We start from the raw sequence: 24,584 nt of genomic DNA, 5'->3' as shown, positions 1-24,584 counted from the left end.
TGGGGAACTATAGGTGATTGGCCTTTCACCAGTCCCCAAGAAGGTGATGAAGCAAATAATCCTGGAAGCTGTTTCCAAACACATAAAGGACAAGAAGGTGACTGGGAGTAGTCAGCATGGCTTTATGAAGGTGAAATCATGCTTGATGAACCTGATATGACTAGCTTGGTAGACAAGGGGAGAGCGGTGGATGTGTTTATCTTGACTTTAGTAAGGCTTTTGACACTGTTTCCCATAACATCCTCATTGACAAACTGAGGAAGTATGGATTAGATAGATGAACAATGATATTAACTGAAAACTGGCTGAGCTGCTGGGCATATAGGCTTGTGGTCAGCAGCACAAAGTCCACTTGGAAATTGTTCCCTAGTGGTCTACCCCAGGGATTGGTAGAAGGGCCAATATGGTTTAACATCTTTATTAATGATCTGAATGATGGGACTGAGTGCACCTTCAGGAAGTTTGCAGACCATACAAAACTGGGAGGAGTGGCTGATACACCACATGATTGTCCTGCTATTCAGAAGGACCTTGAGAAGCTGAAGAAATGTGCTAACAGGAATCCTGTGAAGTTCTGCGAAAGGAAATACAAAGTCCTGCCCCTGGGGAGGAATAGCTGCATGTACCAGTACTGACTGGCTGGAAAGCAGCTTTGCAGAAAAGGCCCTGGAGGTCCTGGTGGATGCCAAGCTCAGCATGAGCAGCAATGTGCCCTTGAGGCAAAGAACACCAACAACTTCCTGGGCTGTATTGGGAAGAGCATTACTGGCAACTCAAGGGGATAATCCTTCCCCTGTACTCTGGGGGGTGAGACATATCTGGAGTGCTTTGTCCAGTCCTGGGTGCCCTAGTATGGGAGAGACATGGACATGCTGTAGCAAGTCCAGCAAATGACCATGAAGATTGTTAAGGGATGGGAGTGTCTCTCATATGAGGTGAGGCTGAGCGAGCTGGTATTCTTCAGCCTGGAGAAGAGAAGGCTGAGGGGGAATGTTATCAATGTGTATGATCACAAATTGAAATACAGGAAATTTCCTTTAAACATAATTATTTTACTGTGAGGTTGGTCAAAAACCTGGAACAGGTGACCCAGAGAGGTTTTGGAGTCTCTATCCTTGAAGAAGATGACTCGACATGGACCTGGGCAACTTGCCTTAATTCACCCTGCTCCGAGCAGGGTGTTGTACTAGGAAATTTCCAGCGTCCCCTTCTAGTCTTGGCTGTTTTGTAATTCTCTGTTTCTGGTAATTTTTTTAAAATAAGTCTTGGTAGCTAGTTACTGTCAGGTGTTACAAATTTCCATTGGTGTCAGCTAGAATAGGAGATTGGGAAAAAATTTTGCATGGGAAGAGTTTGTAATCTTGGAGCATTCCTTGGATTAATTACAGGGTTTGCAAATCTTACACTTTAACAGCTTTTATTCTTGTTTGTGTCCTACTCTTCTTGTCCTAGTAGCTATCAGTCTTGAGCCTGCCCTTCTGCAAATCTCAACAGCAGATGTAGCTCAGCAGGTCGCCTAGCAGAGTTGCAAGCCGAAAATGATGTGGAGAACTTTCTACCTGCTCAGCAGGTGTGTGCTGTGTCACTAGTCCAACCCCACATGATGTTAGTAGGTTCTTGGCTCTGCTTGCTGCCACAGGTGTTCACTGAGGTGTAACTTTCTTCTTGTTTCCTTAACGTGGCAGCTTCTGAATCACTGCCTGCATTGTGGGTGTGGGTTCAGCAGTAATGCTTTCTCCAGGTCTTCAGATTGCTCATTTATCTCAAGGTACAAGAGCAATTGCAGGGAGTTAGGAATCTGTTTGTTGAAAAAATTGAGACTAAAACTGGTGTTCTCAGTGCTGTACATCTATTCAGACTTGTGTGCATACAGAGACTCAAGACCAGTCTTCACAAAACAAATCCATGGAGGATGGGCCTGCAGATCTTTTGTGTTGAGCAATGTGTGCAGTGGTAAGGTGGTGTCTCACAGCACCACTCATCTTGTGATTACAACATTCATCTTCTGCCCTTTTTGAAAGTGCTGCTTGCTAAGGCAGCCTATAAAGTACAGTAGAGACAATCAATACTGTCCCACTTGTGTGTCAGATCTCTTTAGAAATGCTGAGTGTGAGACATTTTTCATTGTGTTACCTAGCGGGTGTGTCAGCATCCCTGCCAAACTCAGTATTAGCAAGGTGACTGCAAGGATGGACTCTGAAGGCTGGGAATATGTCAGTGATAATTGAATAAAAGAAATCCCAACATCAAACCAAGATTTTATGCTTGAGACTGTGTATCCCTGTACTGCTACAGACTTGCTTTGTAAGAGGCAAGTAAATTAAACCGGAAATTTTAGAGGAATTTTTGTTTTATAGCTCGCACTGAAGTACTGGGCATTGGGTTGTTGGTGCGCTTTTGGGATGTGGCCCAAAGGTTGGTTTGTTACATGTTTCTTCAGTGGCACTTCACTACTGCCTTTTTTCCACCTGCAGCTGTGCAGCAAACAAGATTGGGAATTTCACCCAACTGAAATGCGGGGTTTTGTCCTCATTCCTTTGAGACTTCCCCACCCCCTCATGCAGATCAGTTTCCTGATTGGTACGATTGCAGCTGTATTAGCATTCATCTGCTTCAAGTATATTGGTCATTGTAGGATTGCCTTAGCTCAACAGGAAACTGTGAAATAAGGATATTATAGGTGTCTGGGTAATCAGTATCACACTGAAGCTGAAGGAGCTGAGGTTTAGAGTAGCCTCTGCTTCAATGCAGGTTAAACCATTGTCACTGGAATGAGAAATAGGTGGCTAATGTGTCTCACAGCACAATGCAGGGGTTTGGTATCATAGCAAACGAGGAACCCAAACACTGCTGGGCTGTAACTACATGGTGGGAGTTCATAAAATTATCTGTGTCCCTCTACTGCCATATAAAATAGCTTTGTGCATGTAGTGAGGAAGCCCTTTGGGATAATGAGAAGCAGTGGCATTGGGGCAAACAGAAGGTGGAATGGAATCTAATTTTGGTCAAACAAAGCATTCTGTTCAGGGCTCTGTAGTGAAATTAATAAGTTTTCTCTTTGTGAAGACTTCTTGTTTTTTCAAAGTGGTGTTTTGAGTGCTTTGAAAATATGAAGTGAAATGTTGGGATTATCAAAACAAACACATGCTTAATTTCTGCCATGCCTTGCTTCCCTACCCCCAAAACCAAACCAAAGCTTTTTTTTTTTTTTTTAGCCTGCTTATACATCTTTGAAAGAGCAAACTACAGCAATTTCAAACCTGTATGGGCTATTTCACTCCAGCTCTGTTTTGCTTCTATTTGTTCTTACGCAACTCCCACTGTTGGACAGGTCTTCATGGGGAGATGGTGAAATAGCAGGAGGGAGGTTACTGCTAAAAGGATTTGTTCTGTAAAGTTGGCAGCACAGATTTTGGACCACGGCCAAAGCTTGTTGAAGACAAATTTCACGTACTTCTGGCTGCCTGAGTCAAAGCTTTTGCTCCCATATGTGTCTTGGGCCAACCCTTGCCTTTAGTGAAAACCCAGAAAACCCATTCAGTTTATGGTAACATTGAAGTTACACCAGGTAAACTTTGCACGTCTTGCTATCCACACTGTAGTCAGTGAGATTACCACGAGTTATACTAGGGCAGCAGCTGTCTCAAAGTCTAATCAGTGCAGAAACCTCCAAGGGGAGCAGTATTCCTTTAAGGGACAGTGGGCACCCCACCACACTGTCACTGACTGTGTGCTTTTTCTTGTTACCTTCTTATAATTGAAGGCCAGCTGCCAGTAACACCATGTGAATTTGGAAACTGTGGAGCTGCACAATTCATCTTGCAATTATGCCTCCTCTGGGGTTCTGATTTTCTATTGTTTAATAGCACTAAATCCTTTTTAATTAAAAAACCTTCCAGAGGTACTAGTTTCAGACGAGTTACGTGAACAGTAGCCGCATCAGTTGCTCATATATGCACTGGGCTGTACAAAGGCTGGCTCCAAACTTGCATTAACACAGATGTGCCTGTTATTCAGATCTCTACTCAAAATCTTCTGAACTACTTGAATGCTTTTGTTTCAGCTTAGGACCTGTCTCTGGTTTTGAGGTGTCTGACACCTGAATTGGCTTGACTGCTGGTCTGTATCTGTATTGGTATCTTGCTCTGGCACTGTAGTGAATTTTGAAGCCACTCCTTGATTGTCTTACTTGGTGTAACTGAGTTAGTTTGAGCAGTTTGGGGGTCTGTTTCTTTGGAGGGAACTAAACCAGAGACTAATCCAGGTGTGCACTGGATTCTTTTCAGTCCTGGATGGAGACATAAGACCTAATGCTTTGTCTGTACTACTATGAATTCTTCCAATATGACCATACACAGGCCATTGGAGGACTCCTGAACTACTAGGCTCTCGTTAAATCCTGAATGTTTCTTGTGCCAGGTAGAGGGCCACATGGCTTCTATGCCTTTAACTACTGTTGACCATGATGCCTCAATGCTTTGTAAATCCCCATGCTCTCTAGATCCACCTTTCTCCTAGTTTGAAATCCTTTCCTTTAACTAATAACTTCCATTGTCATTCACCTTTGCTTGAATCACTTGTCTCCTATAATTCACTTTATTTTCTGTATTATCCTCTCTTTACTACATTATGTGTTGCAATGGTGACACCTGCTCCTTTGTTCTCCCAGAAGACCAGGCAAAGTACAGCCTGGGGACCCCTGGAAACAACATAGCTTTTCAGCCTGTGACGTGAAAGACCTGAAAGTCTCTCTGGTGGCAGAATAACCCAGCAGTAATATCAGATGATCTCTGATAGTAATATTGTGGCTGCCTCTAGCTACTAGAGATGCAGTCAGAGTCTGATTAAATAAGTTAAAGGGTGTCATGGAGGTCTGGGACCACAGTTTTGCCCAGTCACAGAAATTGCATGAACTGAGCTTTATGTGGGGGTGTGGTAATGCAGAGGCCGGAGACTGGGTTGCTGGTCTAGAGTATGTTTAGGTGCAAGGACACATCCAAGTCAGCTCTTTCCCATTTCCCCCTGCTATAACCTACATTTGAGACCCTTTTTCCAGCATTGCCCATTCCCTCTCTGGTGACAGAACTGCTTTTACTGATGTGTCTTTAGGTAGGTGTGGGCTCTGGGTGGAGGTCTTTGGGTGGAAATGGGGCATTACCTCGGAACTGCCAAGTACCAGAAGTTACCAGTCTGACCATGAGGATTTTATGCTTTTTAAAAGCAATTTCCCTAGAGCTATGAGATACAGGCAAACCTTCTTGTGGTGCAGCAGAGCTGACGGAAATTGTCTGCACAGTCCCCACCCTGCATTAGTGTCTAGCTTAGTCCTCGCTACTGTTTAAATCATGAACTCAGCAAGTCCTAACACCTCCCTCCTGTGTGGCATCTTCCCCTCCCCAAAACCTGTGATTATTGACTTGCACAGTTGTAGTGGCATCATAAACAGCAATACTGCAGATCCTATTCCCTTGTACACAAGCTGCAGAAACGTAAGGGTTGAAATGGATTTTGTTTGGGATCTGAGAGATTCATCTGTGGTTGTTGTGCCCACCAAGGAGAAGGGCTGAAAAAGGAAATAGAACCTTGTCACATTTGTCAAAGTGTTGCCACAAGTGCTTTGGGTCTGTGGCATGCCATATCGTGACCTGGGTGAGAGAGGATTATAAGTAGACTTCTGTCTCAACAGTGATTTTGGGTCGTTGATTGTTGGTGGAAGTGGCCAGTAGCATAATGCCCTCCCCACAGCAGAGTGCTCCTGGACTGGGCAGGCAGCAGCGTGGTGAGGAGCAGGCTGGTGGTAAGCACTGGTTTGGGGTCAGGGGTGTGATATAACTCACTTCCATCTGTCTGTATCTGTAAGTCTTGCTCAATTGTTGTCCCATGAGCAACGTGGTCCCACCAGTCTCCTGGCCCCACTGTCAGCGGGCCATTGGAAAAGCTTCTGCAGCCAACTTTTCCTAAAAGTGATTTACCTGTCCCTGCTCCTCTCCCCTACCCCACCATCAAACACGGTCATGGAGGGCTGATGGTCAAGCAGCTGCTCTCCTGGGGTGTCTGCTGTGCTGCAGGATTAAATCCATTGTCCTGGTCCTCTTTCCTTTCCCCAGGGTTGCCTGTCTGGGCACTCTTCAGACTCAGAGGGGGAGGGATTTGGGGGACAAAGTGCCATAGTGCTACAAGCAAAAAGCAGAAACAGAAGAAGATGTTTGCTTTTGTTTGTGAGACCTCCTATGGGTAATGATGTTGGGGCAGTGAAATGCTGCTGTCACCTGTGCGAGGCAGACTGAAGGAAACCATGCATGTTGCTTTCTAGAGGGCTCTGTGGAAAGCCCTACAGCTGAGGAAGTAGACGTTTGTGAGAGTTTTCCTTCAGACAGTTTTGAAGTATATGCATGGCTGGAACACTTGTTTTGGGGGACCAGGTTAAGCCTTGTCTGGTTTAATCTCTCTCACTTTTTGTTTTATCATCCAGTTTCACAGTCTGAGATCTTAAAACCAAGACAGTTAGCAGATGGCAACGTGGACTTATAGCTAAACTATCTGTTTGTCTTTTAATATGCAAGAAAATAAATTTCACTTCAGATATTGGATACAGTGAAGATGATTAGATATTTATTACATTTCTTCCCTTCTTTGGTCTAATAAAACCAAGTTTCCAGAAAGCTCTCCATAATGGTGAAAAGGGGTGTGACCTTTTTTCAGTGAAAAAGATGTTGCTTTGCATTTGCTAACCCATAAGCAATTCAAAATTTATACTTCTTTGCACTAAAAGCTGTCTCAAGCTAATTGGCAATCTCAGTTTGCTTAAAAAAATAAAAAAACCCTGGTCTTTCAAGTTCGCTTCTGCCTCTGTTTGTTAGTCTTCATCTGGTAGTACACCAGAGAACTCTAGAACATATGCCTCTCATCTCAAGGGTAGATATAGGGACTGTTGGAAGAAATAATTTTAAAAAAATCATTAACAGATAGATGCATGTTAATAATAGCTATTGTGGGCTATGTGGCAATGCCATTCTTCATTTCATCAATTTTATTTGTTTAAACAAATGAAATACATTTTTAGATAAATTGCTGGTTAAGTTCAGATTGAGGTGCATGCAACAGAGCAGTAGCTTACAAACTTTCAGCTGGGGTGAGATATGTGACTTCCTTCAGGGACAGTGAAAAGCTCTATGCTCTGATTCCTCTTCTGCTGCAACAAAGCCATGGGTGTTCCTAATCAAATGTGTGATAGGAACAGAAGTAGGCTTTGCATGTGGCCAGACATTGAAGTGCATATATGGGTGATGGGAGCAGCTGCATGTTGTTCATATGTCAGCTACAGATCTGGTCACCTGAGGCCCTCTAGGAAGAATTTAGTTTTCTGCGTTGCTGGCCATAGCATAAATGCTGGACAGATATGCTGTATGATATCAGCTTGCTTTGACTGCATCTGTGGGAGTTACAGTAGTTGGCAGGACTGCATGTTTTCCAGCAATTTTTCAGTTATAACTGTATAATGTTTTTATTTTGTTAAAATAATTCCTTGAGATGTGCTGTCAAGGATATCAAGGCACACCTCTGCAGAGACCTAGCTAAGCCTCATTCTGTGACTGCTTGAGAAGTTGCCCCCAGCTGATCTGACTGTGAATAGGATATTTAAGTGAGAAATAAAGTTATACCCAGCTGCAAGGAAGCTACTGGACTACCTCTCTGCCTTGCCCATGCTAGTCTAGCAGGTAGCTTAGCTTCCAACAGACATGTTTGAGCTCACCAATGGCCTTAATTTTCATCTATGTTCTCATTACAAGTCTTGCATAATCGAAGTGTATGTTATCTAGCCACTTTTGTCTGCAGCACCAGTATACTCTGTTAAACAGAGGGACCTCAAACATTTCTTCATGTTAAAAAAAAAAAAAAGGCACTTAAGAACTTGCAGTTTTTAATTACAGTGGACAGCGTAAACTGAACTAATTAAGGGCCTGAATAAACGTAGTGCTTATGTGTGCTACATAATTAAATGCCTTGCTGAAAACAGCTTATTATCTTTCTGGCTTACTTAAATGTTGCTAATTAGTAAAGTATTGCTGCCCACCCGCCCCAAGTCCCAAAGATGGGATAAAACATGAATACCTGATCTTAAAACAGCATAGGTGGAGAACAACTTGCTAGAAGAGTCATATGACCCACAGCCCACTTCTTCCTCCCTTTTTCGGGAATCCCTGGCACTTCACCTCTGGATGATGGGAGATACTCCTCTCACATCCAACCTATACATGTTTTCTTGCATAACAAATATGCTTTTGGTGCCATAGTGAGCTTAAAGGTTGCTTCATTCTCCCAAGATCCTCAGTTGAATTTGGGTGAAGATACAGCTCAATCTATTTGTATATCTGTAAAAGTAAATGCTTTATGTAAAGATGAATCGCACTCTTTGCCTCTTGAAGTTATTAGCTCTGTGTTTGAATTTTTTATAGTATTTTCATTTGACAGAGTAGTTATGCAAAAAATGTGGACTGACTTAAAAGGCATCTGCATATAAGTAGTCTAGTTATAGAACATCCTTCCTTTTGCACCATTTCACAAATGCAGCTTTAACTTGAAAATGTGCTCACCTATACAGTGATTGTACTTGTTAATCATGTGCACGGTTTTATTTGTTTTGCAGTATTATCCTTTTCCACTCGTGTTTTGCTGGTAACTTGCCCCTTGACAGTTTTCTGTAATAGACTAGATTTTCATTTTCCCTGAGACTGGGGTCCTTGCTGTGAATTTTGAAAGTATGTTTAGTTCTCCTCAAACATGCTCCAGATGTTAACTATTAGGATTCCCATACATCACTTTAAATTTTCTTTGAATAAGAACAAAGTTTTTCTGGGCAACAGGTTTATGAGAGAACCTGGATACATGACTAGTTCAATGACAATAATAATGATAGTGGTTGTTGGCACCCAGCCAGACTCATCTGACCTTTCTGGAGCTAATTTACTTTTTGACAATTGGAATGAGCAGAAATGAATTAGGCAAGAAAAGGATCAAGTGCTCATCAGCATATTGCCTCTGAAAGAAAAAACTGGATTCAACACGCAAAACCTGTCTGATAATTGTCCTGGAGCTTAATGAAGCAAGGCATCAACAATTTCCTTTAAACAGTATGAAAGCATGGGTAAAAATGTGGAAAACATTGCGTTTGTGTGGCTGATGAATGACAGCAGACCTCTCTAAGTTTTTAAAAGTGTGAGGTAGCATTGGCAGCGGATATTCAAGGAAAGGATTGCACCTTGGCAGGAAAAGAAAAGTTTAAGTCGAAAGGATTGTTTGTCCATCCAAATACCTTTCAAGCAATGAAAACTGAGTGAAAACAAAAATGGAATAGAAAACTTGGGGAAGATTACCAATAGAATGCTGTAAGAGTTCCTGTTTTTTAGATCGGGGCTAGGTCCCAACTTTGGGGTGGAGAATCAGATTGGTGTAAAGATTGGCTTTGTAATGGAAAGGTAAATCCAGACATACCTGCAGCTGTAGTGGCCTCCAGTCATTACTGACAGGAAAGATGGCGGTTTCTGAAATAAAAGCACTTGGTGCTTTTTTTATTATTTGTAAGAGCTTGTGTTTAGTAGCTTTTAGGCTTGCAGAACTTTGCTTGACTGAGTATCAACACAATATAAGTTTGTTTTAAGGCTGATACTTTTCAAAAATAATCTGTCAAAACCTTGTTCTGCATTTCAGCGTGTGGATGAGGAAGAGGAAGATGTTTTCTACGGTATTGGTGATATGCCTCTTGCAGCTCATGGGGGTGAATTTCTTATGTGTGCTCCTGAGACTTCCTAGAGTTTGTACCCTAGTCTCCAGAGGCCACATCAGAGCGGAGCAGTGGTCTTTTCGCCTCCAATCCTGTGTGACTGTCGGGCTAGATGTGCTTTTGGCACACTGGCTGGGCGGGACTTCTTGTGCCCTTGCCAGACAAAGTAGGCTCCAGATCGGAGAGCAGAGGCAATTCATTGATTTCACCCTTCCTCACTGCTTGACTGGAGCAGGAGGAGCTGCTGGGGTGTGATGAGGAGGGCTGAGGAATGGATTGGCAAGAAAAAACATGAGAGGCTGCAGTCAGGTTGCAATTTTGTTTAATTACAGTGTTTTTGGAGAATGGCAAGTCAGAGCAGAAGCTGAGAGAGGAATAGGAAAGTGCAGGGTGGAAGGGGAAGGGTCAGCAGTGGGTAGGTAGATCAGCAGCATAGAAGTAAGCATTGCAGCAACAGGGAGGGTTGGAGGAATAAAGCTGAAGAGGAGAACCCAGGAGGGGAATGCAAGTAGGGGAGGAAGAGGAATGGTGTGATAGTAGCTAAAATGAGAAGGGCAAAGGAGGCAGAGAGAAGAGGAAGGGGTTGGGAGAGGAAGGCAGAGAAATGTTAGTGTTAGGGTATATCTGCTATGGAGCTTGAAACTCAAAATTGGTATCCCCTTGTTGTGTAGTAGAGAAATTCATTGGCAAAGCACAGGGATATGCTGATGTGGCACACTGTAGTGTCCTGAGCAGTTGAATCAAGGACTGTATTTCTTCTTATACTTGAGCTAGCTGGGTTTGGGGTTTTATTGCATAGTACTACTTCTTACCGTGTAGATGCAGCTTATATCTGTAATGCTAGGTCTGCAGAGAGAGTATAAGAGCAACATCTGTAGGAAAGCGTTTACCAGTTGATACAATTTTTCTTTACAGCTTCAGATGCTTTAGCTCATGTATACAGAGGTAATACGCCTTTAACCAATGCCAGAGTGCACAACTTGCTCAATAAAAATGTACGTCTTCACCCTGAAACACGTGAGACTTCATTGTATTTGTTCTACTTTGAAGTATCCGCTTCCTCTATTTTCTGTAGATAGTGGGTAATACTTGTGGAATTATAGTCATCTCTAAATTAAGTTTGATGGTTTGGGTTCCTTTTTATTATATGTTTTGCAGTTGCCTGTGCTGAAAGCTTTCAGTTGTTTAGAATTTTTTGGTTTATCTTTATAACTGTCCTGTGAGAGATGATAAATTAGGATAATTGAATCATTGGTTCTTTAAACCATTGTTTTTGAGGATAACTAAATACCACTAAATGCCAAAGATTGGCAGTTTGTTTGCAGCACCTGGCATTGGTTTTAGCCTGCATCTTCTGGAGCTTCTTGTTTTGCTCATAAGCTGCATCGAACAACTGGTGTTTATTTGCATGTGTATTTCCCTCTTCCTCCTAGCTATACATATTTAACATACTAGTTATCCATTGTTTATTCTCAAAGTTGTTTTTCCTTGCTTTAGCTCAGCAAACATTATGCTAATGATTTGCCTAGCTGTTTCCTTTTCTTTTAGCTTGTTTTTCTTTCACTGTCTGCATATTTTGTTTGTTTATTAGGGTTTTGGGGGTTTTTTTGCTTATTTTTATAAGTCCTTGGAGCATGGGCGTAGTAAAATAGATCCCTTCCTCTGCCCTTGGAAGACTTTAGTTGTCTTTTGCAGCCTTTTAAGAAAACTTTTTATTGAATAATTTTTTGCTTCATTTTAACATCCTCTAATGAGATGTTTTCTATTAATTAGATTAACTAACTGATCCAATAACTTTAAAACACAAAACCTCTTAGCACTGTTGTTACAAGTTTATTATGAATTAAAATTCCAATCATGTTTGTTGTTGCAAAAAATTTATTCCAACCCACTTTTATTCTGAACAAAACTTTTAACGGTGCTTTTTGGTATCTTACCAAACCTTCACAAAGCTGTACTGTTATCATAAATACTTGTTTTTCATAAACAACCTTCTTTTATTACCTTAATTCACATATCTTTTATAGTTCATAAACGCTCTCTATTAAACTTAATGCACACATATATGTGTACATTTTTATGAGTTGTTTTTTAAAGTACATTTCAAAAAGTTGTGAAGGCTGCAGTGTGGTCTAGCATAGTTAATGCAGCTCTTTCTCAATACGAGTTACTCAGCTGAAGTGCTTGGAGAGTATAGCTTCTTTTAGGGTAATAATTTGTGTTTAAAAACAGTATTGTTTTTCAGGAAGATATTTTAATTGTTTATGAGATACTAACTCCTACCCAACAATGTATAAGGTTACAACTTAATGAATGCTTTGTGATTTGGCATGGTCTGTTTTGCTCACACAACCTTTATTGGCCACCATTATGCAAGTAGTTTTTAATTAGAAAGCTATATTCTATCATTTTTCCACAGATCTCTTATTCCTTCACTGTGCAGAATGGATCTGCTTGTGAGATATGTAGTAAAGGGGGCTCTTCTCTGCAGGATCATTGCCTCACTAACTGTGGGAGTTGGTGTTGAGTGAGGCAAGATAGTGCAGAGCTGGCAAGGATGATCTCTGCACTAGGAGGACTGAATCCCCATGCAGAACAAGTTTTGTGGCTTCACAATTTTCTTTGTTGAATAAATCTGGCTTTACTAAGTGACTAGAATATGCTCTTTATTTTTTGGATCATCTGTGTACACATATGAGATAGTAGCACTTTGTGTTCAGTGGGGAGCTGAATGGACCATACAAATAAGAAAATACTGTGTTTGGTATAGACTTGATTCAGTATGCTTAAATATGACTTGACGTCTTACAGTGGTAAGGATGAATGATTTCCCATTAAATGATCTCCCTCTATTCTGTATCCTGAATAAAACAGTGGATTTTGTTGGAAAAAATGTATGACTCTGTACGTAGAATGGTGTTATGTGGGTTAAAACCCACATAAGTAGCTTTAGCTTAACACTTCCCAATTCTTGAATGTTTAGTTTTGTTGTGTTAATTTCATTCCAAAATGAATATTTTTAAATAAGAATTTATATGCAGGCAATATCCCTTGGGTGATGCCAAACAGCATTATCTCCATATGCAGTCTCTGACTCTGTGCTTTTGATAGTACAGCACAGGATTCAGGCACTGAGGATTTCCAGGGCATGCAGGGTGGGCTTGTGCAGCCTGTGGCATGGCCTGTGCTCGCTTAATTGCATCTTCCCTTGCACCATGTAAAGGTATCTGTTAGGTCTGCATAAGTTCACATCCATCTGTGGTTAGGAGTGTGGATGCATGATTCTTTTTCTCTTGTCACTCTTCTTCTTTGCAGTAATTTTTTTTTTTTTTTTTTAATTGGAAGAGGCTGGAAAGATTCTTAGACCTTTCAAGCTAGGAGCTAGCGATGGGGAAAATTCACAGTAGGGATATTAGGATCTTTCCCCACCTCTCACCAGACCATAGAATATAACTGAAAATTATTCTCTTCTTGCTGCAGGAACTTGAAGTGATCACCAACCTTTCTGCCTTCAAGGTAAAATGCAAGGCGTAGCTGTTTTTCAATTTTTTTTTTCATCACTAAAACAAAGAAGTTGGGATGACTAATATTCTATGAGGGAGGAGGAATAGCGGGGAGGGATACTAAATAAAGTACTTTTAGTTAAACTGCCTGTTGAGGTAATATAATTTCAGACGATGTGGCATTGAGCCCAGCATAAATGCGTATTTTGAAAAATGTGATTCTGGGACAGTAGTGCAGGCTGGACCTCCTCATGCTCCCCAGAGGCTTCGTGATCAGGCTGCTCCCTGGTGTCCTATTTCCAGCTGCACGCTCACAGGTGAGTCCGTGAGTCCTGGGTTTCGGATGTCTTCGCTGTAAGCAGCACCAGGATTGGGACTGAGTGACACTTATGCAGCAGCTTTTACAGCTGAGAGTGGCTCCTTTCAGGAGAGCGGTGCCCACGTCACACCACATGCTAGCTGAACAGAGCCAGCTGCTGACAGAGGCACAGTCTCCTACATTCTGATAAATTGTTGTCCCCATCAAAGGGCAAGTTGCTCATTTCAGGAACTAACCAGCCTGCTTTGAAGACTGTCGCAATGGTGTCATATTACAGAGTCCCTGTTTTATGGGAAAAAATTGTTACCTTTTCCAAAATGTTTCCCCTGCTGGAAGTGGAGAACAGATATTAACAGAGGAGAGGTCTATAATACTTGACACACAGCAGCCAGACAAAACTGTGGTCTCTCTTGTTCTTTTTCTCATTCTCTCATGTCTCTACCTGAATAGAATTGATTGGGTAGGACATGCTGTAATTTGTTTTTACAATGAATAATGTTCCAGTTTATCCTCGGGGACAGTTGGGTGAGTAATCTCACACCGACCTTGTCACCCTGACGTTGTAAAATGCAGATCAGGTTGGTTGTTTTAAGCAGAGAAATCATTTAATTTGCTTTTATTTCTAGTAAAAGGGGGCTAATAAGGAAATATTTGTGAGCCTCCTGCCCATATGATAACGTATTTTCTCTGTATGTGAAAGTATTTAGCTAGTTGTAGTGTTTGATTTGACTTACAGGCTCATCAGAGAACTAGATAGACGTTAACTTCAATGCTAACTCTTGGGCTCTTCTCTCTGTCTTTTATCAGTTTACAGAGACTGAGTTCTGGGCATCAATCCATGTTTTAACATGTAATTCTAACGAGGTGTGATTGACACTGTTCAAATAAACTGGCATCATTAAGTTGCTCCTCCAAAGGTTGCGCAACTTTGTGAGTGAATGCATTTAGCTTACAGGTTAAATAAGATTCCCTATGCACTGGCTGTAGATTTTCTTGCTTTTTTGTTGTTGTTGTTTGCAGAGGACAGTAGCCAATTCTAGAATGTAATAATCAGTGTGATTTGAAACATTGACTGTATTGTAACAAAAAGCATTACAAGACAGGAAAAAGGTATTGTAGGACTGCAAGGAGGCGGTAACCACTCGAACCTTCAAAAAAGATTGTTCGTCATGCTGGTCTATTAGAACTGAAGCTGATTGTTGTATGTTTGGTATTTGCACTGCATTAAAGGTAAGAGGGCCCAAGTCACTCTGCGGAATTCAGGCATGGACAAATGTGAATCACCTCTGACTAAACCACCTGCAAGCAAGAAGCTGAAATTGCTCGGCAGTTGAGGGGGGAGCTGTGTGTGTGCCTTCCTTCTGTTGTGGCACACAGGCAGCCTCCAAGCATGTCATTGTTAGTTTGCCTCTATGTATTAATAACTGAATTTTTTTCAGCAATGGCTTCATATGAAAATTGAAGGAAATGAGTTTCCTGGTGAGCTTTGGATCAGGCCCACAGTAAAGGGAGAATATGTACAACTACTATCCCTTTATCCATTTTAGGAGGTTGAAGATCTCTGCCATCCTAAGCCATGACCAGCTGTGCAGAGAAAGAGTCATAAAAAGTTCATGTGAAAAAATTGTTTTAAGAACATTTGTAGGTAGCTTTAATGCAAACCACATACTTTCCTTGGAGCAGTAAGAATGGTAAGAAACCTGCAGTGCTTGAGTCAAAATGTCACTGATTAGAAGCCAGTGGATCTCTTTGAAATTAGTTGGAACTGCTTTCACTAAGCAAAGATGAGAATTTAGCTTGTATATGAAACAATAAAGATCTAAAGTCTCCACTTCAGGTTTTTATCAGTTATTTTGGAGACACACCAGAGCAGAGTTTCTGGCGTTGAGACTTTTCTCTGTCCCTCTCTTCAGTGAGGCAAGACCAGGGAAGAGCCTTCAGTTAAGGTAACATCTCTTCTGATCTGTCAGTCATTAGCAGCCTTTTTCTTGTGTTTGGGCAGTAGCAGGTGGCTGCCTGTGATGGACCTGTTGCCCAGAGGATGAGTAGCTGGAGGTTGTTTGCCTTGTGCTTCTAGGAAACAGAGAAACCAGGAATGGCTGCAGGTGATGTGGTTCAGGAGGCGTCTCCTCTGAAGGTGCATCCTGCAGCAGCTGTGCTGTGTGAAGGCCAGGGCTCATGGGACTGTGGCTCTGGGCCTCCTTTTCTGGAGGGCTTCTGTGGCTGATCATGCACCATACAAAGTTGTCAGCACTCCTGGGCTGGGTTTGCCTCGCAGGTCCTGCACAGTACTGGTGTTGGGTGTGCCCAGCTGCAGGGGTGAAGGGTCTCATGTGGTGTATATCCATCACCCAGCCCTTCATGGCCTTTACACTAAACCTCTACTGATGTTGTGTGGGCTCTGTGGTATTGGACACATAACTGAGAATAATCTATTTCCACAATGGTAAGACTTGTTTTCATGTTCCTGAGTGTAACTGGCTGCCCTGCAGTACCTCAGCCCTGTGCTCTCTTCATGTTGTGGTTTGTGCGGTCTCTCAACTCTTTTATAAGCATCTCTCCATGTATCAACCAGAATCTCAACACCGCCTTAAAGTCTAAGTTTTCTTTTTTAACTTCTTCTATTTCATAAGCATTTTGGCTAAAAAGAATTCCATAGACCAGACATATACTCTCATACACACTCTCATATGCAGTCTCATCTATTTGGATTTTTGGTTTGATTAGTTCTTTTGCTTCTTAAGGCTCCTCCTGGATACAGGCAGCCAATTGGTCTTTAGTTGCCTCTGTGTCCTGTGCTGACCACCACTGTTTTGGCAAGCAGTGAGGCTACAACAACCTGACACAGCAGGGTTGTGGCTACCCTGAGGTCCATAAGAGCTGTCAGTCCAGTTTGAGTGTTTGTGTCTCCTAGATGTGACAGGAACTCTCCAGTGTAATAGGGTTACATTCGTTTCTCTTCATATCTAAATGAATTGTCTTGTCTTTCTGTCTGATGGCAAATTTCATGTTTCTTTTACTGTAAAGTCTTCCATTCTCCAATATATGCCAGGCTTCAGCATACAATAGATTTTCCTCCTTATAAATTCAAAAGAAGTGTTATCAATAAAAAGAAAATTAAAATGTGTCATGATGATTTGGAGAAAAAATAAATACACTGAGGCTAAGCTTTCATCCCAATTAAACCCTGACATTAAGAAATACTGGGGGAAAAAATTCACAAAGAGTTTCAGAGAATGTGAAATAATGTTTGGGGTTTTTTTGTTTGTTTGTTTGTTTTTTTAAATCAATTCTCCTTTAGCAAGTTTTTCTTTTTTTCAGGAATATAGTGGAATTTCTTTGTGTGAGATTTTCTCATAATTTTGTCTTGTAATACTTCTTGGTTACAGCTCACACAATGGCAGTCAGATGGAATTTTTGAGTCCTATGACCCTCTGGACTTTAACCCCACTGGATTTCACCTTCGTTGGCTTCTAATATATATGATATTTACTGATTCCCGATTCCTAGAACTGCCTTTGCATAGATGTTTTGAATGGCTTGCTTCAATTTGCTGTCCGTTAATCCTGAGGGGAGACAAAATGATGCTTGCTGCCCTCCATCAGGTGTAAGATCCGTAACATTGTAGCAGCATCCTGACGAAGGAAGTGGTTGGCACTGGCAGTAGATAATGAGTGCAGATGACAAAATATTCATAGCAGTTAGTGGATGTGAATGTGTATGTTGCATGTGCTGACCTAATCTCTCCTAGTTTTGTGTAATCATACACAGATATCCTTAATAGTAAGGAAAAACCTCCACCAGGCATAACTTAATTTTTATATCATCTTTATATTATTTTTATATTATTTCTTACTGGTATATTCAAGACACCAATTACAAAAGCAAATAGACTATGCCTACCAAAGCCATTATCAGTTACCATTTAGCATACTCATTAGAAATGGCTTATTAGAGTATGAATATCTGTATTATTTTTTAAAACATCATTCTTCACTTAGAATACCTACTACTAGTCTACTGCTGACAATTATCAAACAAATTACTAGTTGTCAACTAATATGCAAATAGCCTACTAGGTTGTTATAATTTCAAATAAGTTTTAATATTCTCCCATTGCACAGAAATGCTCAGTTCTAATGAGTTCTAGTTTGCAGTAATGAGGGAGCTGACAACAGGATGACGTTGCAGCAGGCAAGGCTGCGTTTGAGCAAAAGCTGTTATTGGGAGGTATTTTGATATCCACGGAGAACTGAATCCTCTTAACTTGGCTCCTCACACCTCAGAACATTATAAGTGTCTGTTTCAGAACATAGCCTCTGTAGAGGCTAACTCTGGTTGAGGAATTGACCCAGCACTGCTTTTTGAGGGGTAGCTTCATAACATAGAATACGTCAGTTTACTGGGTCACAAGTGTGATTAGTAAGAAACTTTGTTTGCAAAGCAGCCAACATCATTACTCTAGCTTATGCTCTGTTACAGGGGCATCTCCAGGTTGCTTATGTTCAGCTGCAAAAGTTATTAGACTTTCCCAATACTCCAGACACCAGAGAGAGGGTTTCTTTTGATACACTATGGTTGAGTGCTCCTTCCCCTTTGTACTTTCATTTTGGTGCTTCAGTCTGATCTAATTTTATTATGAGCCATTTCATCATACCTGCTTTTACAAGATCAAGCTGCTAAGTGCTTTGGAAAGACATTTTATTTATTGTTGCTTTTGTTACTCGAACACAAAGACAGAAGAAATAAAAAGAGTACATGGGCAGTTTTGGCAAAGATTTACAGCTTCATTTTGTAGTGCAGATGTTTGTATAAGCATTTACATTTTGAGGAGCTTGTGTTAGCATACCTGTTCTGAGGTTTCTCTGACTCTGGGTCTGCATGATCTCAGAAAAGAAAAAGCACATTTACTCTTTGTGCATCTTCTTTTCCTTGAGAATTTTGTAGCTGAGGCTTAACATTTCCACAATTTATGTGTCTTAAAATCTAATATTTCAGTGACCTGGAACTTATGCATGTTGTGAAATCCACACAAAGATGGCAGCAACTATTTCAGACTGTTGTTGCTGCTGAAGGGTAGCAGTTGTCCTGGAGTATGCACCGTCTGATCCCTTTGCAGCCATGTCCTCCCAGGCTGGTCCCTGGCCCTGAGGACAAGCAGCAGAAGCGTCCGCTTCAGGCAGAGAGCAGGCAAAGTACTCCCCCAGTGATGCTGCGGCTTCCCCCTCCAGCCAGGAGAGCAATTGCTGAGGAAGAAAGGTTGCACCAAGCCTTGGACCACTCTGCACACCTTACCCCACAAGCAGGCTCTCCTCCCATTAACCCCATGGCTTGTTTTGCTTCTGGCAGTGCTGCATGGGCAGGTGTACCGGTTTTGCACCCCGGAGGGGACGTGGCTGCTGAAGGAGAATTCAACCCTGCCCTGGAGGAACCTGTCTGAGTGCGAGGCCTCTGACCAGGTAAAAGTTTCCATCTCTTGCTGCTGTTGTTTAGACCAAAACAGAAGAGCAGAAAAATACAGTCATTGATGCCTGGGCGTTTTTGTCCTGTCAAAGTAATCTTTACCGACCCATCCTGGGTGCCTCACTTCGGTGAACCTAATGGTAGGGGACGTCAGGCCTCTCCCCTTCAACAAAGGGAATGTGAAGCATAGACAAGAGCAGGTTTAAATTTATGTGAGAGCACTAAGAGAAGTGAACCAGGTAGTCCTAGCTGCGGTGCAGTGCGGAGGGCTCAACTGCAGCCTGCCCGAACCGAAGGAGTGGCCTAATGTTATTATTCCTTTGCCTTTTCTTCCATTGGCACGTCATTACAATAAAGTGACTGTTTGTTCTCTCTGTCTTGTTAGCAGCTATTAAGGCAATTGAGGTCAAATGAACTGAAGGATATTTGCTTTTCACCTTTAGGCAGGGGTAGGCCCTGCTTTTTGTTTGTTTGGGGGTGTTTTTGTCTTTTTACCTTAATTTGCTGTGGGCGATGGAATTAGGCTCGTCAGTGTTATTTTCTTGCCCTATTGCTTTATACTCTGCAGGGAACCGAGTCACCTGGCACCAAATGAAAGAGAGCGTAGGGATTTCCAGGGGATTTTTGTCAGCCATTGGCGTCAGCTAGCGCACTGTGTGCGTTCTCATGGCACGTGATACCATTACTGCTGTGAGCCTCCAACGGTGATGCTTTTCTTCGCATAAATTGAGTGCACTCTCTCTGTCCCAGCATACTGGGAACAAGTACATGCCTAGCTGAAACAGTTCAAGTATATGAAATTCCCAAGTGCTGCAGGATCTGTGTCCTCTGGAGTTCCCATTGCTCAGTGCCTTGTTCTTCAGAAAGAATAAATGGCTGCAGACTAGAAGGAGATGGGAAAAGAGATAGTTTCTAATTCTCCAAGTATGTTAAATTTAACTTTTTCCTTTAATTTGCAGCCTTATTCCTTGTCCCTTCCATGTTCTGGGCTATCCCAGCAGAATGCACTATCTTAACACAAAGTGTAAGCCTGGTTGTTTGACTTTTCTGTGTTTGCCATTATGGTTTCTTCCAGAGCTGTGTTGGGACATGCCAAGGAGAGAGATACCTAATGGTAACACTTGGTCATTGGGCACCTGCCTCCACGTTTCCATGAACTGATCTGGATTCTAAAACCCTGTGCACATGGTGTCACTCCCTGAAATGTGAACAGCCATGCTTGGTTTTCCAGCTAATGTATATAGACCCCCTTAATAGCCTACTTTGGTTTATGCATCCTCTACATGAGAACAAGAGGTTATTTTGATAAGTTTGCTGTGTATTATGTTACAACTGTTGCTAAAAGAAGATCCAAAGGGTTTGTGAGTGAATCCTTATAAAATAACGTTGTTTACTTTAAGCGTGCAATGTGGTTTTGATCTGCATAGATGATTTAAATTGTTGGGTCTCAATAGTTTGCCTGAGCTTTCATACTGAAGAGATTTTTCTTTTCTCTTCATAAGGCAGCTCTCGTATCCTTCCCTTTAAAACATTAACCTAGAAAATCCCTGAGGAACAGCCTGTATGCTCACCTTAAATCCTCCTGGCTGTGCTGTACAGTGAATAGCTGTACTTATTTCTGAAGTACAATGAATGTATTCCTTTGTACAGCACAGGTCTCAGGAGTCAACTGCAGAATTACCAGCTTGAAGAAGAGAAGTAAAATGCCTGACTCTATTTAGACAAAGATACATGCTTAGAAATGAACCAGAACAGAGAATATGAATGTGCCTCAGAGGCTGCTGAGCAATAACTCTGTGTTGTAATTCAGACCTGCTGTAGCTTTTCAAATACTTCTCTTCTCCCTAAAGATTTTGGCCAACACTTTCAAGCAAGGGTCTCAGTGGTCATGTTTTCAACAGTGAACCTTGAAGAGAGCCACAGCCCAGGACTGTCAGGGGGGTGTGAGCATTCCCGCGGCTCTGGCCCGTGTTGGGTTGCTCCCTCCCAGGCAGTGCTGTAATACTCAGGTCATGAGATGGTGTTGGGCTATGGTGCATTACCAGGAGGTTGCATAGTTGAGGCAGAAGAGAGACTGTCTGGGGGCAGAAAAGAGTTTAGTTGTATGAATGCAAGGCATGCTTTGCATCGGAGTCGACGAATAGGACCTGGCTTGTTTAATTTTAAGTATAGATGCAGCTGAAGGACCCCCCTCATTACACAGTAAGGAGACTTGCTTTAAGTGTTCAAGTCTGAAAACACCAGCTTTGTGATTTTTACTGCAGGGTTGAGTTGTGTCTGTGCTTCCTGCCATCTGTTTAAGACTTGCTTGTGTGGTAATTCTTGCCTCTCCAACTTTATTGTGAAATAATGTAACATTATCTATTTTCTAGCCTGGCTGCAAAACCTAACTGTTTGAGTGAACACCTGGGAGCAGCTGGGGAATTAAGATTAAATTTTTATTTCTTTAGAGCATACAGAAAGCGGAAGACTGATTTGATATGTGCATTTAAACTTGAAAGTAGGAGAATAAGTTCTCATTATCATTAAGAAAAGTTAGAAAGCAGCTGGGAGAAAAGAACTGAAGCCCATGAGCTCTGTCTTTTCCCCCCTCCCTTTTTTTTTTTTTTTTTTCTCCTTTATATGCTCTCAGGATGCACCAGAAGAACAGCTCCTGAATTTGTCCATCATATACACCATTGGATATGCTCTTTCCTTCTCTGCCCTTGTAACAGCAACTGCCATTCTTCTTGGATTCAGGTAACTGGCGAAGCTCTGAAGAGAGTGGAGAAAAGGTGTTATGTTTTTCTGTATGTTAGTATCAGACTTTGACAGAAACATTTGATTATTTTTTTCCCTTTCTTCCATCACCTCACTATTTCTCTATCTTATGTCACTTCTCTGTTCCTTCCTACAATCATTTCTTCTCAAAATGCAAGTAAAATTCCTAAATTTTTGCAGTGTTACCTGTATGAATGCGTAGAACAGATGCTTTTTATCAGTTGAAATATTTTATTGTGATATTTTTTATTTCAATGAAATTTCCACTGGAAAATATGGAAAAAGAGAGAGATTCCAGCATGCCATCATGGCGTGGCCTTGCAGATGAGGCACTAGTCTGGAGTGTGAGAGGACATTTAGGACAGAAGTTTTCATCTTGCTTTCCTTGGAATTACACAGAACATAAAGCTCAGTCTGGCCTATTTCCCAGACCTCACATGCAGGGTATATTTCAATGCAGAAATGGATTTTTGACACAATTTCTCTTTTTGGATAACTTTCAGAAATTCTTACTTCTTTTGCAATGTGGAAGAGAACCTAATTTTGAAACTTGAAAAGTTTTTGTGAAAGAAATTGCTGTTACCTGATCAGACTGGTGTATTGGTTTCATCCAGGTATGCGCCAACAAATTGCATGGAGTGCATCAAAATTAAGACACTATTTGTTGCACATAAAAATGATACACTGTGTAGGTTTAGTTAAAAAAAAAAAAAAAAAGGAAAAAAAACCACAACAACTTTGGACTCCAACAGAGAGATTTTTTTTTTTTTTTTCCCCCCGTTTGTAAATGCAAGAGGTGTCTTGATTCCAGCCAGACTTTCCTGCAGTTTGGGGATGCTGAGCACAGGAGACTGATATTTAGAAAACACAAAGATGTGATCCTGCTCTGTTGTGGGAATGAAGTCCCTCTGCATCAAGTCCTGCTTCCTGCTGCTGTATATAGCCAGATCCCATCATCTTTCTTACACGCTGATGAGTCTGCCTCCTAAAAAAGTACAGTTTTCCATCTCCTGGTTACTCTTATTCAAAATCAGGTCAGGAACCTTCAGTGCTCTGATCCTTAAGAAACTTTCTACCCTGACTAAAGAATTTCATTGCCAGTTAATGACTGCTGTGGTGCCAGCACTCTCTGTTAGCAAGGCAGTCCCTCTCCTTTCCTCCCTCCTAAGTGTTTATATCCCTTACGTATTTAAAAAGGTCAGTCGTGCTTCTTAGCTTCTAATTTCCAAACCTGAAATGACGAAAGCCTTCTAATATTCTACTACACCTTGTATTATCCCTCCTCTGTCCAGAGGAGAGGCGTAGGCTAGCAATCCCAAAGAAAATTTAAAATGACTGCAGAAATGCAGATACATGCTCACCCTCTGTGAATGCCACATGATAATTATGATTTGTACACGTTGTACCTGTGCAACTTTGGGACTCATCTGACAAAGCACCAGATGGTCTTGAAGTTTCCAAATGTCTCCCAGGATAAGTGCTTTCTCCTTGTTTCACCCATCAATGACACTTTTTTGAGAAATCTTATCAGCCCAAGTGAAAAGGTCACAGAATGCAACCATATACTTTTTGAAGGAAGGAATGAAGGATGCGCATGTTTTTTGGCAGGGAACAAAGAACAAGTTTGTCACTGGGGACTGGTAGGAGAAAGGGAATTCTGATGCCCTGACTTTTGTGGAGAGATGCTTTAGCATTTTTTCCTTTAACTGTGAAGCAGGGACTGGAGAAGTGTACACGAGTGTGTGCTGCTGATTTTGAAAATGAGATTTCAGAGATGTTAAAGGGGCTGAGAGCATTGTTAAAACTATGCCATCAATCCATTCTGTGCTTTCCTGTCTAAATTGTCTATCTGGAGACAACTTGGTCCCCCACATGGGTTGAAGGTGCTGAAGACTGGAACCTCTGCTCGTGGCCTCTCCCCAGTAGCTATGCAACCTCAACAAACGGATATCAAAATCTAATTCAGTGGCACCAAAATGCTGATGTTTTCCACTTTTGTAATAGGAAGGTCTTTTTAAGTCCTTAGACTACAGAGTAACTTTTATATTTGTTTTTAATAATGATACAGCAGAGGAAACAATATATCTCCAGTGTCCAATTTTGCATCTTCTGAAAGAAGTGGAAGAAAAGTCTGCAATTTCAGTGATGGAAGCTGAATTAGGGCCATAACTTCATGACTGAAACAATTTGAATAACTTGCATTGCCTGTAGCAGAAATCCTCAGTAATGACTTGCAACCTATTTTCTTCAATTGGCTAATTTGCATAATTTTTTCAATCAAATTTAAATGTGTAGCAGTTCTGAAGGGTAGAAACAGATTTTGAGTTAAAAGAAAATAAATATTTATCATAAGGAAAGTAAATATTCATCATAGGTAAGTTTTGAAATAAGCTATGACTTAAGTGATGCAAAAAAAATCTATTTGACCAATGGAAAAAAAAGTTCTCCTTCCTATTCAGTGCAAAACTGATAACTTTCAGGCCAAGTTAGAGCAATAAAAATAGACATTTAAAGCATAAGTTCACTGGAACCCTTGCTGGAGCAATTGCTGTTTATCATATGTTACCTGTATCTTTTAGCATCAAAAAAGAATCATACCCAGTGTAACTTCCTTTGAAGCAAAGTATGTACCCTTGCAGTGCTGGAAGAAAAATGTTTGTGGATAAGGCTGGTAAAACATTGGCAGTGCTCTGCCATTGGATGCCACTTATATGACTGCAGTTTCTTTTGCTATCCATTAACATGCTCTTTTTTGACA

General features: G+C 41.4%; 1 protein-coding gene across 1 annotated transcript in view; it reads left to right on the top strand.

The window, feature by feature from the left end:
* GLP1R (glucagon-like peptide 1 receptor) overlaps positions 1-24,584 on the top strand; it is a 54,717-nt gene that overhangs the window by 5,296 nt on the left and 24,837 nt on the right. Inside the window, exons 3-4 of the mRNA XM_010581129.1 lie at positions 18,953-19,062; positions 21,699-21,805. Coding sequence (XP_010579431.1) covers positions 18,953-19,062; positions 21,699-21,805 — 217 coding nt within the window. The remainder of the gene's footprint in view (positions 1-18,952; positions 19,063-21,698; positions 21,806-24,584) is intronic.

This window comes from Haliaeetus leucocephalus, unplaced genomic scaffold, assembly GCF_000737465.1.
Source record: "Haliaeetus leucocephalus isolate CR32 unplaced genomic scaffold, Haliaeetus_leucocephalus-4.0 Scaffold752, whole genome shotgun sequence".
NCBI classification, from domain to species: Eukaryota; Metazoa; Chordata; class Aves; order Accipitriformes; family Accipitridae; genus Haliaeetus; species Haliaeetus leucocephalus.
The sequence above is the reverse complement of the archived record's forward strand: the minus strand, read 5'-3'. Positions and strand labels throughout refer to the sequence as shown.